Source organism: Amphiura filiformis, chromosome 5 (genome assembly GCF_039555335.1).
Source record: "Amphiura filiformis chromosome 5, Afil_fr2py, whole genome shotgun sequence".
NCBI classification, from domain to species: domain Eukaryota; kingdom Metazoa; phylum Echinodermata; class Ophiuroidea; order Amphilepidida; family Amphiuridae; genus Amphiura; species Amphiura filiformis.
In genome coordinates, this window is record NC_092632.1 from 52324759 (window position 1) to 52342139 (window position 17381).

A 17381-nucleotide genomic window follows, 5' to 3' on the forward strand; every position below is an offset into this window, starting at 1 on the left:
TTTTTAACATTTATCTCAAAAGGTCGGATTTAGGGGATTTAAAACAACTTAACTGATGTAGCTGGACTATACCACAGCGCTTATGTTGTTGCAACTCAACCAAATTAAGTTGCTGCAACTCAAATTTTGACCATTCCGCCAAAGAAACACATTTTTTCGTAATCAGCGCAAAAAGATATGATAATAATAATATGGGAACAACTCTTTGATGAGCTTGGCTACACATTTTGTGTAAGTAAACAATTCAGTTGTAATGACCCATTCAATTCAGACGATCTTGAGTTAGCATTATTTTAAACTATATTAGTTGGCATTTGAAATTGTAAACCTATTAACAAAATTTTGTACCAATTTTACCAAAGTATAGACTGCTCTGCATTCCCCCTTTTTTGATAAACAATTCATACCTTTCCATGCATAAAACATAATACATCTCCAGTGACTGACTGCCCTGTTTCTCATGGATGGCCGAGCTGTTGGATCAGAACAGGATTGATTTTCCATGGTCAGATGGAGGGGATGATAAATTAAAGTGGTCTACTACAGTAGACTAACCAAAGTATTACAACTCGTGGATAACATCATGTCGGAAGCAAAATGGCCGCTATATAATTGAAGACGGAATGAAAAAGACTAGTTTGCGTATGACGTCCTGTCAACCAGACAAAAAATGCTGTACTGTGCAGGCCAGCAACCAATCACGTCGCGCCTTTGCCCTGACGTCAGACGAAAACTAGTCTTATTAATTCGGTCTTCATTTATAGGGCCTACATACACTAGAATCGTGACGTAATTCCAGCCGCCCTTCCCATAATTCAACTTCCCTGGTTGCAACTGTTACTACATTGAAATCTTACATGAAATCTTCATTAGGTCTATCGTCAGAACTGTTTCTCTCAAAAGTCCCAAATCCGCTATCTTTGCTCAATACGGAGCATGTTCGATCTGGTTGTTTGTTTGTTGGCTCGCCCGGGTGAAGCAACTCGTTAACAAAGGTTCCCAGTCCGTTTTCTGAAATTGCTGTGAGGTTGGTATGGCAAGACGTTGATAACCGTACATAACCATGGTGTTCATCAATCACTGGCATCCCATTTGAAGCGTGTGATGTTATTGTTTCTTCATCAAGTGAATCATCGCTTGCAATGGGATGCTCTAAAAGTATACTGGGATATATTGTTGGCTTGTCCGTAACACCTGGTAATGGCGAATTTGAACATGCTTCAAACCCTCCTGGATAATCATGCTGTTCTGCACTTCTGCTATTAGATACTTGAAACGCAGGGTTATCAATACCAAGGTCATCAAAAGATGGGTTGAATATCCCCTGCCGCTGATCATCTTTCAGGTGAGACAGACTTGAACTGTTTTCCTCCTTGATATGTTTGTCCGTTTCCACATTTACTGACTCAGTCTTACAATTATATCGAGCGCACTTTCTTTGGAAGAAAGCTTTACCTTTATTCTTCACCCATGATACCATCGTTGTCTTGACCTTCGGTGTCTGCACTTTGTCTTTACAACCGTCCCCTGATGTCGGGATTGTATTCAGATTGCTTGTATTTTTCTGGACATGAATATCATGCTTCTGAAGAGTAAGAACAGCTTCTTCATTTGTGTCATGGACTGCAAAGAACAGGTCTAGTGCCAACGCTTGTGGACATCGTGTATGGTTTGTCAAACCTTCCAAGACATCATCATCATTATCATGGATGTTTGTGAGATGTAGAAGATCTCTCCATGCTTGCTGGGAGCCTGGTGCGGTAAAGGGCTGACGAAGGCGTAGGTCCTGCAGGTCACGCGAACTGGGTTGTATTAGCTGATGGTCGTCAATAGCAACAACATGGTGATCTTTATTGGAGTTCTTGGAAGATTCCTGAAATTTTTAAAAGCATTGTTAAGTATTAAAGTTTCATGTTTGCTGTTTATTTATGAATAACATAAGGACTATAACTTGAACTTGTCTTGTGTCAGAGCCACGGGTTAATGCATGCTTTTTTCAACATGTTAATGTTCAAAATGCGTGCAATGTTGTCTCTTGCAAGCAGATATCATGATTACTACAAGTAGTGGCATAAAATTATGGCTTCGTGCACCGGCCGTTTCATTATATTATCTCAATATATCTATCGATTACATTTTAAAATAGATTATATACCTGGATTGGACTCTGTTGAAGATTCAAAGTCACCCCTTTGGATTCGAAAGACTCCTGGAAGACCCTGACAGATGCTTTGCATTTTCCTTGCAAGCCCGCTGTGTCCATGTCATCAGCAATGACATCAAAACTAACGGTACTGGAATCAAACTTGTTACGTTGTGACCAAACATCGTGAAAAGAGACAATCTATGTGATATAAATAAAATAATTACCAGTTAAAGCTAAGATTTATGGTAAACAATAGCCCTATTCGAACAAAGAAGCACCAATGGGCCAATGGAGTAACGAGTAGTTGGTCCACGGGCCCATTGTACGTTGGCCCATTGGAGTACCGAGTATTGGTCCACAGGTGGATGTGATGATTATTTGCAGCTACCTGATCGATAGCACCAAAACCGTGTTGTTCATAGTGGATATCAGGATCACTTCTTCTTGGACCACATCCATCAGTACAGGTCGTGTATGTTCTTGGATAATAATGAGTACAGCAACAGTAGGACAAATTGGGACAGTCATGCTTTTACACCCTACACTCTCCGATACTGACTTCGCGTTACATGCATTTATATAGCCTCAGTTCTCAATGCAATTATATCCAGAAAATTTTCTCCATCTCATATGATTGTATGTGTAAAGCTTCAACTTACCTGCCGTTTCGTACCCCTTATTCTCCATCCCGGCGAAATCTGGCTAACTTCCACTATTACGTTATTTGTGCAACCTTTAACAAAGCTGACGGGTAGTTCGCTGATTTCTTGTGTTGTCATCTGCTATAAAAGAAATATATGACAAGTTAGTTTCTGTTGTATACCTTGCCACCTTTGACAACAAGTTGAATCATGATACCCCTTCTCTTCTTCAACTTCATTAATAGTAATGATGGTAGCCCCGGGCATGTTCTCTGACTGTATAGAGACGCAAGACGTTAAAGTGACGGCGTCATCAATAGCAGCCATTCATCCTGGATTCGAAAGCTAACGTTTATGTTCAGAGAAGTCAAGTTTCCTCAATACCATACAGGTACTGAACATGCTTGCAGTGAAACCGTTATATTGTTTGCGGTTTTGTGTTATGTAACGTCACGTCACTTTTACGCCTAGTGTCACTGGGAGATGATTCGCACACCTCCCGATTATTGCCGTTACCTGATCATCGTGTTGCTGTGTCCGATTTGTTCCAGGTACTATTCCCGTAGCTGCCTCAGCTCTATTCTGGCGCCTCTCCTCTATTTCCTCATCGACAATCATTTTAGCATCATGCGAATCAATCTCATTACACACACTGCTGAGTAATTCAAGTGTTTCTAGAACTTCTTTGCCTTCGTCAGCTTGCGTCAAGAAGAAGGAGTCAAGTAGAATTGCCGTTTCACTACGGTCTTTCTGCTGCTTTGCGCCGTGCACTAATTTGAGATTCAAACTGCCGAGTTTTCCCGCCACTGCTGACCATCCCACAAGACCCGTAGTTTCGAGAAAATCAAGTGTCAGACAAAGATCCTTGAAGCGCTCCTTGTCCAAGAACATTTGACTCTCATTGCAGGGATTATAGTAGGAACCGGGAAGACATTGTCTGAACCTCTTCTCTAATGATGTTATCTAAAAAAATAGAGTGGATGATAATGATATTAGTCAATACACCACATTAATCAATATCTTCTGAGAATGCATTCTTCTCTTCCATCCTAGTAGATTGTTGACAAACAGTCCAATGGTAATATTTATTATTTACTTACGTTTTCTCCTTTATATGCGACGCAAACATTGATCTTCATCTCTGTGTTGCTTTCATTGATGCACGCAGCTACGTTCATCATCTTAGTTGCTGTGGCGTCAGCCTTGTCATCACGGGGTCTGCCTGAAAACCGTTGACCGCAAAAATGCGTCATTAACAATGTCAGTTTGTCTTTCTGTCGTACGAGGATTGTTTCTTTCCCGTCTTCCAACCTTCTCCAGACGCCTCCATCTTTCTGCTTTAATTGATGAGTGGTAAACTCCCAATCATTGACATCAGTAGCAGAATGTGGTACAGTAAGAAAGACGTGTTTGTTGAATTGTAACCCAGATGGTCCGCAATGAACAGATTGTGATAACCACGTTTCAGCATCATCTAATGAAGACGCTCCATCAGTCGGTAACACATATATGTACACCAATTGCAGATTACCAGGTGATATCGCACCAGGAGGAACATACATATTGGCATTTCTCTTTGGCAGTGATATACGTCCTCCCTTTTCTGTTAGAAATGCTCCCGCGAAATACGACGTTCGTACAGTCCTCCCAGCAAGACTTTGAGGAGACATTCGTTGTCTTGTCTGGAATTGTAGTAAAGACTGAACAAGTTCAGCGACGTGAGCTGATTGTGGAGTGCTTAGTAGTGGTATGTTTGTAATATTCTCATTTGTCCGTAAGTTGTTGACGGCAATAGAACTGGGTACATTGGCCTTGAAGGAATCGTATCCCGAATCTGGCCTGTGTATTGATGACGCGTTTTCAAGTGAAACTTCGACGGTTTCTGTTATTTCCTTTTCCGACCTCAAATCCTCATAATCTTGGTATATTGCTTCACATTCTTCAACTTCTTTTTTAGAATGAAAACATCTTCCGAATAAACTATTCCATAGTGTATAAAACCCGCGACGATTTGGTTTATTAGAAGACGGCGAATTATCTAATGTGATATGTTTACTTGGTGTGTTAACTACTGTTGGACATTTTGTGGCATCACAAATATCAGCATCACTTGGCTCTGATTCTATTTCATGTATGGTTTGTAAATCTGTATTCTTAAGCGATTCCTCTGTCGCACCACTGTCCATACTATCAGTTCTCACGAGAACTTCTTGGTTCTGGGAGGCATGTTTAACAATTACGTGTGTTTGAACATACGCTCCATCGGAAACATCAGATGATAAAGACGTGTTTTTGTCGTCCTTCGTATTTCCGCATTCCTTTTTAACAACCTCACTAGCACTAGCAGGTGCATTCACAGTTGATGAGGGAATAGTCATGTTTTCTTCATAATCTGATGTTTGTTCCATCTCGTCTGATATTTCTTGAGTTAGCATCCTAAAGTGTAAGCGAATGCCTTCTGACAAGTCAAGCCTTTGGATACTTGGCGTGGATGACATTCTACTGCTAAGTCCGCTGTCTGTGGAGACGGTGGTGCTTGTGAGATTAGATGAGTTTTCTTGAAATGGACTTTGAGTATTATCCGTAGTGTGATATGTAGCTCTACGCTCTTTGTATGATGTGTCTGCTTGCGTCTCTTCATTAAATTTAATGGGTTGCGTTTTTGGACGACGCTGTCGCTGAATATTGTTGGCAGCCATGTTTTTGGTATCTGAAATATTAAAGTGATGAAAAGTTCATTTACAGGCTCACGGCGGGTACTGTAAACATTATTACTATTATCATGAGATATCTAGAGTTCCAAGAAACCATTATACACTCAGCAGAAAAAGAGAGTGTATTACTACATCCCATCCACCCCACAAATACACCCCACCCCCCCCTCACCTAAATGCTCACACAATATGTACTTATATATGCGTCACGTATTCGCATCTTTGGAATTGATATTATCGTTTACCTCAAGTCACTGGGGTCACCACGTATTGCTACAACGCGTTGCTTTCGAAATCATCGCGTAAAGACAGCACAGCCAATAGGAATAGAGCTTTTGGCAACACGCTGCTTACAGCAACTCGTTGTTTTTACGGGTGTCTTACGAAAGCAACCCAATTCTTTGGACCTCCTAAAGCCTCTTCCTAGTCTTAACAATGCGTTGCTTTATTGAAAGCAACACGTCACTTCAGAAAGCACTGCGTTGTCACAAATTCGTAATGACCCCAATGGCTTGCGATATATTATAATTGTTTTGAGAGTGCTTGTATAATTATTTTTTAAGTTTTGTAAAGGATTGTTATTGTATGTTAAATCTCTCTGTTCAGTAATTTAAAATCTTCATCTTGTAACGCTTTTAAATCTTGCAAGACTGGCAAATCTTGTAACGCTTGTAAATCTTGTAACGCTTGTAAATATTGTAACACATGTAAATCTTGTAACGGTTGTAAATCTTGTAACTCTTGTACGGTGTAGTAAAAACAACCTCGCTAGCATAAACAAATAAAGAAATAAATGTGGTATTCTTTATAAATTCGTATCACTTCTAACATGTCTAATATCATGGCAAAAGTAATCACGCTAATAATGCTAACGAATTGGGTGGTATACGTTTCCTAGCTAGCTATGTTGTGCTCAGAAGTTGGAAATAAGTACCATAATTCTTTCTTTAGAGTTTTCAACACACCAATGCAAAAATACCAGGAAATCGGCCCACGGAAAATTGATGAAATCACGTCTGCCAAAGGAAAGTGCGTGAGCTGAAATGCAACATCACATATGTATTTACGTAATTTCTTTAAACCTTGCACAAGTGATCATGCTCAAATATAAAACTATATAATTTTGTTATTGATAAGCACTATGACTTTTTTACCTGTGATAAATATTTCTAGGCAAACATGGCAGACTCCTCCTCCCCAAAACAATCCCTCGATCTTTTAAAAGCAAAATGGTACTCTATAAATGACTTGTTTACTGTAAACAACGAAACAAAAAGTAACATAAGATTATCACCTAAAATGTAATTTTGCTTTCATAAAATTATTTCACCTGAAATATAATTCAGTTCAGTAAATAAATTATTGTTTTTATTAATTAAAATGAAAATCATCTTTTAAAGTCTTTCTTTTACAAATGCATGATTCAATCTGCCTCTAAAGAGTATAAACTTTATTTTGATAAATAAGCTATTAATTGATTTTCATTAATTCTTTACAATTTACAAGTGAAATATTTATCACTAAATGATATGCTGAATATTAATTTGAAATAATATTATTCTTTGAGGATTTTCAGCAGGGGTACTTCTTGAATTTCCTGAATGACAAACTTTCCATTTATTATAACAAAATTTAAATTTGTCAAATTGGACCACGTGTTAACGAATTAATATTTTCAGTGTTCACTCGGGTGTTCACTATACTGATTTACCCAGTTTTGTACACTGAATTGAATTCGAATTAGCAATTCGAGTTTGCAGTGTAAAGGGAATTCCCCTTTGCCAAATTGCTTCTTGGTTCATTGATTTTAAGGACGTGCTGTAATTGTTACTACTTTGACAGACAGTGGTGGGTGTGTTTACATAGGTCGTTGCATTCTGGTCAGTGATTTTGATGTTTTTACACGATATTGACTCCCACCCTGCTGTAAACACTGTGTTATTTATATCCCTGGTTATTTCCACAGCTCACTAACATGCCAATCCTTTAAAAGGAAGCTAAACCCTTTTTTTACCCAACTTTAATATTATGTAGATCGGGGAGGTAAGTGACAGGAATCAGGGCTACCCATGCACTCGGTAAATTATTTACCCACCCAGACAATTATTTTGCCCACAGTAAATTTAACTTGCCCAGTTATACCTACAAATGCCCACCCAGAAAATTATTTTATACACAAATATTTGATCGCCATATAGCATGTATAGTAATAATTCATAAAACTATAATGAAATCAACTTGCTTTTTGAAAGTGATAAATTATGTCTGGTACAATAATTGTCGTGTTGTGCACATGGTCTTTTAGACTTTCACCAAAACTCCCGGCGAAAACTAGTTCTGTCAGGGGGAAAACGACCTGACCTAAAAAAAGTGCAATCAAACGATTTGCTCGAATTAGTCATAATTCTTTCTTTCTTCATGCAAATGGATCAGAAAATTTACATTTGATGACGGGACAACATAAAGCAAATAAGTAATTACACTTTTACAGTAACTTTTAGATTTTGAAGACATCCGCATTAGTGTTTAATATGAAAACGGGTATTTTTTGTGTGTGGAAAAGTTTATAATTTCTAGACTAAACCAATCATAAATGATTAAAAAGAAAATTGTTTAGCTGTAAGGTCATGAGTGTTTTAGATGCTAAATAAAGTCAAAATCCAATTTACAGCCTTTACAGAAGCAAATAATGCACTAAAAATATCAATCCCGTAGAGTTTGTGTGTACCACATCCCTCACCTCCACATCCCCCACCTCCACATCCCCCACCTCCACATCCCCACCTCCACATCCCCACCTCCACATCCCCACCTCCGCCACCCTGCCCATTCTGAATTCTATGAAGCACAGTGTAAGTATTAAAAACGCTCAAGAATTTCTTTTTACAGGGTTAAAAGTGCATTTTATTTAGCAATAAAATGAGACCATAAGCATGACAATAACTTCTTGGTTGGCAGAGATATCATCATTTAATTTGAGTCGACTTTGGAAAAACGTAACATCGCCACCTTTTTTTGGGTGGCGAGTTCAGGACACACATAGAGGCTAATCTTGTTTTTCCTTCCCCTGGCTGACCAATAAGAATACATTATTGTGTAACATTAGAGACTAATGTTGTTTTTCCTACCACTGGCTGACCAATAAGAATACATTATTGTGTAACATTAGAGACTAATGTTGTTTTTCTTCCCCTGGGTGACCAATAAGAATACATTATTGTGTAACATTAGAGACTAATGTTGTTTTTCTTACAACTGGGTGACCAATAAGAATACTTTATTGTGTAATATTAGAGACTAATGTTGTTTTTCCTACAACTGGCTGACCAATAAGAATACATTATTGTGTAACATTAGAGACTAATGTTGTTTTTCCTACAACTGGGTGACCAATAAGAATACTTTATTGTGTAACATTAGAGACTAATGTTGTTTTTCCTACAACTGGCTGACCAATAAGAATACATTATTGTGTAACATTAGAGACTAATGTTGTTTTTTCTTCCCCTGGGTGACCAATAAGAATACTTTATTGTGTAACATTAGAGACTAATGTTGTTTTTCCTACAACTGGCTGACCAATAGGAATACATTATTGTGTAACATTAGAGACTAATGTTGTTTTTTCTTCCCCTGGGTGACCAATAAGAATACATTATTGTGTAACATTAGAGACTAATGTTGTTTTTCCTACCACTGGGTGACCAATAAGAATACATTATTGTGTAACATTAGAGACTAATGTTGTTTTTCCTACCACTGGGTGACCAATAAGAATACATTATTGTGTAACATTAGAGACTAATGTTGTTTTTTCTTCCCCTGGGTGACCAATAAGAATACATTATTGTGTAACATTAGAGACTAATGTTGTTTTTCCTACAACTGGCTGACCAATAAGAATACATTATTGTGTAACATTAGAGACTAATGATGTTTTTCCTACCACTGGTTGACTAATAAGAATACATTATTTTGTAACATTAGAGACTAATGTTGTTTTTCCTACAACTGGGTGACCAATAAGAATACTTTATTGTGTAACATTAGAGACTAATGTTGTTTTTCCTACAACTGGCTGACCAATAAGAATACATTATTGTGTTTTTTCTTCCCCTGGGTGACCAATAAGAATACATTATTGTGTAACATTAGAGACTAATGTTGTTTTTCCTACAACTGGCTGACCAATAAGAATACATTATTGTGTAACATTAGAGACTAATGTTGTTTTTTCTTCCCCTGGGTGACCAATAAGAATACATTATTGTGTAACATTAGAGACTAATGTTGTTTTTCCTACAACTGGGTGACAAATAAGAATACTTTATTGTGTAACATTAGAGCCTAATGTTGTTTTTCCTACAACTGGCTGACCAATAAGAATACATTATTGTGTAACATTAGAGACTGATGTTGTTTTTTCTTCCCCTGGGTGACCAATAAGAATACATTATTGTGTAACATTAGAGACTAATGTTGTTTTTCCTACAACTGGGTGACCAATAAGAATACTTTATTGTGTAACATTAGAGCCTAATGTTGTTTTTCCTACAACTGGCTGACCAATAAGAATACATTATTGTGTAACATTAGAGACTGATGTTGTTTTTTCTTCCCCTGGGTGACCAATAAGAATACATTATTGTGTAACATTAGAGACTAATGTTGTTTTTCCTACCACTGGGTGACAAATAAGAATACTTTATTGTGTAACATTAGAGACTAGGGCGTTTTTCCGACCACTGGGAACTACGAGGTGACCAATAAGTATACTTCATTGTGTAACATTAGAGACTAATGTTGTTTTTCCTACCACTGGGTGACCAAGAAGAATACTTCATTGTGTAACATTAGAAACTAGTGTTGTTTTTCCTTCCCCCGGGTGGCCAATAAGAATACTTTATTGTGTAACAATATACACTAGTGTTGTCTTTCCTACAACTGGGTGACCAATAAGAATACTTCATTGTGTAATATTATAGAGACTAGTGTTGTCTTTCCTACCACTAGTTGGCCAATAAGAACACTTCATTGTGTAACATTAGACACTGATGTTGTTTTCCTACCACTGGGTGACCAATAAGAATACTACATTGTATAATATTAGAGACTATCATTGTTTTTCCTACCACTGGGTGTCCAATAAGAATACTTCATTATGTAACATTAGAAACTAGCGTTGTTTTTTCTACCATTGGTTGCAATGACCAAAAAGAATACTTCATAGTGTAACATTAGAGACTAATGTTGTTTTTCCTTCCAAAGTAAAGGGGAGGAACGGCAGCTACAAAACACGGTGATACGAAATCTCATATATCATATAGATGCTTTTATTCCATGATAGTTGGTACTTACCTGTTGTTGGTATGCAATTCCGGTCTGGCTACAATCAGTCAGAATACACAGCAAATGCAGAAAATACGTCTTACAAAAATGGCAAATACGATCCAATTTGTGTACCCGGGCGGGTGAGAACACTCACAAAACTGATATGTTCACTCAGTATCTACGTCAGTGCGACGCGTGGCTGAACAAAATCTACATAAACTTCACAACCACCAAATGACACTATACGGTTGGGGTGTCATGGTCATGGAAGAACAGATACAGACTTTCTGAATATATGGATCCATAACTAGGAAGGAATAAAAGAAGGCATAAATGAAGGAAGGAAGGAGTATAAAGAAAGAAGAAAAGAAAGAAGAAACGAAAGAAAGAGAGAAAGAAAGAGAGAAAGAAAGAAAGAAAGAAAGAAAGAAAGAAAGAAAGAAAGAAAAAAAAAATTATCATTATGTTTTTGTTTATTTGTTTGCTTTTAGGGGCCTACTTCATTTGGAAAATTTTCTTATCCGTTATTTTGTATTATTATATTTTTTTTTGTATTATTGTGCAAATGAATCCATTTTTTGCCAAATTGACCAAAATCACAAAAACATGCATTTTTAGGCCTATTTATGAATTCCAAGAGGTCATAGGTCAAAAACCATAGGTCAAAAACATGTTATGATTGACTTTTGTGATTCAAACAGGGGTACATCTCAGTAAATTGATACACTTTCCATGATGCATAAGTCATTTGCCATTTCTCATGTAAAAATTACATTTTTGCTCAAAACTGAACAAAAATCACCAACAAATTGCATTTTTACCCAAACATTAAATGTAATGAATTAAGCGATGATTTTGTTTTCATATTTGAAGTATCCTTGTGGCATGTGTTCTGTATAGGCTACACCAAATATGAAGTTTCTACTCCATTTAGTTTTCAAGAAATAGCTAGATCAGATGTGCCATTTTTAGGTAAAAAATAACAAAAATCCTTAAATAGCGTGACTGTTGCCATGGAAACGGAATAGAACTCGCGGGTTACAAATTTAGCAACATGGCAGAAAAGATTCTCCAGACTCTTCTGAACATTTTGATATATGATTTGTCCATTTGAAACATCTATCCAACGACGCGGAAATTTCATGGGCTGGCCCTAAACTGTATGAGGGTTTTATTACATTCCACCCTCTCTCCCCCTTTTGGGCCTGAGGTGCTTCCACCTTTTTTTTGTGTGTGTGTTGTTGTTTTTTTGGTTAGCAAAAAAATTCTTGCCTCCTCATTGGGGTTCATAATTATTGCACAGCCCCTATTATTTTGTAAAAGGGCAATCGATTGTTTAAAAACCCGAGTTTATATTATAACTAATACACGACCATGAATACGAACCTTGGTTGTTTTAAAATTTACACAACTTGTTTTGTTTTAAAAATTGGCTAACCTTTCAATGTTTGCAAAATCTTCGCCTCCCCTAGGCCTACTCCTATAATAAATTCACCACCCTGGGTAGACCTCATTGCACCTCCCCTTAGGCACGTTAGGTTTCCGATCAATCCACAGGTCATTGCTATTTTAGAAATGTTGCCAGGAGATTTCTTTTGAATCGAGAAACAAAATAATTATTATGATCCCATGTGACATCAACATAGGCCTACCAATATTATGCATGTACCTAGGGTCACCATTAAAAGATAATAATAAAATTAATAAATGTAAAAACATTTTCAAAGGGACTTTCAGCCTCAGTTGAGGACCAAAAAAAAATGAAAATATTCTTTTCAGATCGATATATTGACAAAATAGTTGAAATACAGGATGTATCAAAATGATACCCATCAATTTTCATTGATAATGGATGAATTCGACACATCAAAATTCAACTTGAGATCCAACTAATTTGTACTCATTGTATAACAAGTCATATAACCCATACATTTCAAGATAGGCCTATCCAGTGTTGTATTTGGAAGAGACGGGCTTTTAAAACATCAAAATTGATGGGGAAAACAGAAAGGTTCCATCATTATTATTTCCACGGAATTCTTATATATAGCTTTATATTAGAAGATGATGTCTCTCTTTTGTGGTATTCCTATGAACGTGAAACGTAGTGTCTAGCTTATTCATGGTAGACTTTGTAGTACTATATTTAAATATTCTAAAAGCAATTGCAAAAAAAAAAAATATGTATGGGCAATATTGTGATATTGTGTAGCTTGGGATTGATGGATCGCTGAATGCCCCCGGAATGCTCCTATAAAAATAAAAAATCACTCGAATGTCCCTTTAAATTCCGGAATGCCCCTTTAAACCTCAAAGTCTCTGAATGTCCCGTAAAGGCATCAGGGACTCATGGGTCATTGTTATAAACACAACACAAAAACAAAGTCCGCACTTATAGGTAACCCGTCCTACACCAAAACCTGAGCTTGTGGTGACAATTTGATTGTCAAGGTCATGTGCAGGGTCCTTTTAGCTCAAATTTGACACCAAATTTGATCCCGAATTTGATACCAAAACACTATTTTATTGATAAAGATTGATACCGGTTTATGAAATTTGGTGCATTTGTAAAAATGAGAAGGCAAAATGGGAGGATTCGGTGCGCAAAATCCTGGGGCCGGTAAAACGGCATTAATTTGAAGAAAAAAAATCGGCATTAGGCCGAATACAAAGCTATTTAGAAATGTTAAAATGAAGAAGTTGACCAAAATTTAAAACGGCACTTATATAGCAGAGATTATTAGGAACATAAAGGAAAGAACTTAATAAACCAAACAAAAAAAAAAAAAAAAAGAAAACAAAAACAAAAACAAAACAAAAAACAATGATGATTCATTCAGTACGCAAAAACCCGGCATGATTGCTATCTTCGGTAGACAGTCATATCATTAAAAAAAATCATTAAACATAAAGAAAACAAATTGGAGGTATGAATCAAGGCCCTAAATGCTATCTACAGAAGATAGCAAGGAAAGCAAAAAACATTCAAAATAATAATGTTCCAAAATAACATTGCCTAACACGCGTTTTAGATGATGATGATTCAGAAGGCAAAATGGGAGGATTCAGTGCACAAATTCCTGGGGCCGGTAAAACGGCATTAATTTGCCGCGCGCCTAGAAAAACAATCGGCATTAGGCCGAATGCAAAGCTATAAAGAAATGTTAAAATGAAGAAGTTGACCAAAATTTAAAACGGCACTGATATTGCAGAGATTATTGGGAACATGAAGGAAAGAAAATAATAAACAAAACAAAAAGGCAAAACAAAAACAAAACAAAAACAAAACAAAACAAAAAACAATGATGATTCATTCAGTACGTAAAAAATTACTTTTTGTCTCATATAAACCCGGCATGATTGCTAATTTCGGTAGACAGTCATATCATTAAAAAATCATTAAACATAAAGAAAAAAATTAGAGGTATGAATCAAGGCCCTAAATGCTATCTACAGAAGATAGCAAGAAAAGCAAAAAACATTCAAAATAATAATGTTCCAAAAAAACATTGCCTAACACGCGTTCTAGATGATGATGATTCAGAATGCAAAATGGGACTTATATAGCAGAGATTATTAGGAACACAAAGGAAAGAACTTAATAAACCAAACAAAAAAGAAAAAGAAAACAAAAACAAAACAAAAAACAATGATGGTTCATTCAGTACGCAAAAAATTACTTTTTGTCTCATATAAACCCGGCATGATTGCTATCTTCGGTAGACAGTCATATCATTAAAAAAAATCATTAAACATAAAGAAAACAAATTAGAGGTATGAATCAAGGCCCTAAATGCTATCTACAGCAGATAGCAAGGAAAGCAAAAAACATTCAAAATAATAATGTTCCAAAATAACATTGCCTAACACGCGTTCTAGATGATGATGATTCAGAAGGCAAAATAGGAGGATTCAGTGCGAAAATTCCTGGGGCCGGTAAAACGGCATTAATTTGCCGCGCGCCTAGAAATAAATAGGCATTAGGCCGAATGCAAAGCTATAAAGAAATGTTAAAATGAAGAAGTTTACCAAAATTTAAAACGGCACTTATATAGCAGAGATTATTGGGAACATATGAAGGAAAGAAAATAATAACAAAAAAGCAAAACAAAAGCAAAACAAAAAAAAACAATGATGATTCATTCAGTACGCAAAAAATTACTTTTTGTCTCATATAAACCCGGCATGATTGCTATCTTCGGTAGACAGTCATATCATAAAAAAAATCGTTAAACATAAAGAAAAAAATTAGAGGTAGACCTATGAATCAAGGCCCTTAATGCTATCTACAGAAGATAGCAAGGAAAGCAAAAAACATTCAAAATAATAATGTTCCAAAATAACATTGCCTAACACGCGTTCTAGATGATGATGATTCAGAAGGCAAAATGGGAGGATTCAGTGCGAAAAATCCTGGGGCCGGTAAAACGGCATTAATTTGCCGCGCGCCTAGAAAAAAAATCGGCATTAGGCCGAATGCAAAGCTATAAAGAAATGTTAAAATGAAGAAGTTAACCAAAATTTAAAACGGCACTTATATAGCAGAGATTATTGGGAACATGAAGGAAAGCAAATAATGAACAAAACAAAAAGGCAAAACAAAAAGAAAACAAAAACAAAACAAAACAAAAAACAATGATGATTCATTCAGTACGCAAAAAATTACTTTTTGTCTCATATAAACCCGGCATGATTGCTATATTCGGTGGACAGTCATATCATTAAAAAAAATCATTAAACATAAAGAAAACAAATTAGAGGTATGAATCAAGGCCCTAGCTAAATGCTATCTACAGCAGATAGCAAGGAAAGCAAAAAACATTCAAAATAATAATGTTCCAAAATAACATTGCCTAACACACGTTCTAGATGATGATGATTCAGAAGGCAAAATAGGAGGATTCAGTGCGAAAATTCCTGGGGCCGGTAAAACGGCATTAATTTGCCGCGCGCCTAGAAAAACAATCGGCATTAGGCCGAATGCAAAGCTATAAAGAAATGTTAAAATGAAGAAGTTGACCAAAATTTAAAACGGCACTTATATAGCAGAGATTATTGGGAACATATGAAGGAAAGAAAATAATAACAAAAAAGCAAAACAAAAGCAAAACAAAAAAAAAACAATGATGATTCATTCAGTACGCAAAAATTACTTTTTGTCTCATATAAACCCGGCATGATTGCTATCTTCGGTAGACAGTCATATCATTAAAAAAATCGTTAAACACAAAGAAAAAAATTAGAGGTAGACCTATGAATCAAGGCCCTTAATGCTATCTACAGAAGATAGCAAGGAAAGCAAAAACATTCAAAATAATAATGTTCCAAAATAACATTGCCTAACACGCGTTCTAGATGATGATGATTCAGAAGGCAAAATGGGAGGATTCAGTGCGAAAAATCCTGGGGCCGGTAAAACGGCATTAATTTGCCGCGCGCCTAGAAATAAATAGGCATTATGCCGAATCCAAAGCTATAAAGAAATGTTAAAATGAAGAAGTTGACCAAAATTTAAAAGGGCACTTATATTGCAGAGATTATTGGGAACATGAAGGAAAGCAAATAATGAACAAAACAAAAAGGCAAAACAAAAAGAAAACAAAAACAAAACAAAACAAAAAACAATGATGATTCATTCAGTACGCAAAAAATTACTTTTTGTCTCATATAAACCCGGCATGATTGCTATATTCGGTGGACAGTCATTTCATTAAAAAATCATTAAACATAAAGAAAGAAATTAGACTTAGAGGTATGAATCAAGGCCCTAAATGCTATCTACAGAAGATAGCAAGGAAAGCAAAAAACATTCAAAATAATAATGTTCCAAAATAACATTACCTAACACGCGTTCTAGATGATAATGATTCAGAAGGCAAAATGGGAGGATTCAGTGCGCAAAAATCCTAGGCCGGTAAAACGGCATTAATTTGCCGCGCGCCTAGAAAAAAAATCGGCATTAGGCCGAATGCAAAGCTATAAAGAAATGTTAAAATGAAGAAGTTTACCAAAATTTAAAACGGCACTCATATATCAGAGATTATTGGGAACATGAAGGAAAGAAAATAATACACAAAACAAAAAAGCAAAACAAAAACAAAACAAAAACAAAACAAAACAAAAAACAATGATGATTCATTCAGTACGCAAAAAATTACTTTTTGTCTCATATAAACCCGGCATGATTGCTATCTTCGGTAGACAGTCATATCATTAAAAAAAATCGTTAAACATAAAGAAAAAAAAATTAGAGGTAGACCTATGAATCAAGGCCCTTAATGCTATCTACAGAAGATAGCAAGGAAAGCAAAAAACATTCAAAATAATAATGTTCCAAATAACATTGCCTAACACGCGTTCTAGATGATGATGATTCAGAAGGCAAAATGGGAGGATTCAGTGCGAAAAATCCTGGGGCCGGTAAAACGGCATTAATTTGCCGCGCGCCTAGAAAAAAAAAAATCGGCATTAGGCCGAATGCAAAGCTATAAAGAAATGTTAAAATGAAGAAGTTAACCAAAATTTAAAACGGCACTTATATAGCAGAGA

The 17381-nt window shown here is 36.1% G+C and overlaps 1 protein-coding gene across 4 annotated transcripts; it reads right to left on the bottom strand.

Moving 5' to 3' along the window:
* Nucleotides 1-460: 460 nt before the first annotated feature.
* On the bottom strand, nt 461-11009 carry LOC140153348 (uncharacterized). Of its 4 annotated transcripts, none has more exons than XM_072176076.1 (7): nt 10860-11009; nt 6436-6539; nt 3888-5497; nt 3304-3750; nt 2806-2928; nt 2156-2344; nt 461-1873 (listed from the first exon to the last, which is right to left on the bottom strand). In XM_072176076.1, exons 3-7 carry the CDS (start codon nt 5484-5486, stop codon nt 854-856), a joined length of 3378 nt encoding a protein of 1125 aa, XP_072032177.1. In that variant the 5' UTR covers nt 5487-5497; nt 6436-6539; nt 10860-11009; the 3' UTR covers nt 461-853. The 4 variants fall into 4 exon arrangements, with proteins under 4 accessions (XP_072032177.1, XP_072032176.1, XP_072032178.1 ...); XM_072176075.1 differs by lacking the exon at nt 6436-6539 and adding an exon at nt 6656-6756; XM_072176077.1 differs by lacking the exon at nt 6436-6539 and having other exon boundaries at nt 2806-2925.
* Nucleotides 11010-17381: the final 6372 nt, after the last annotated feature.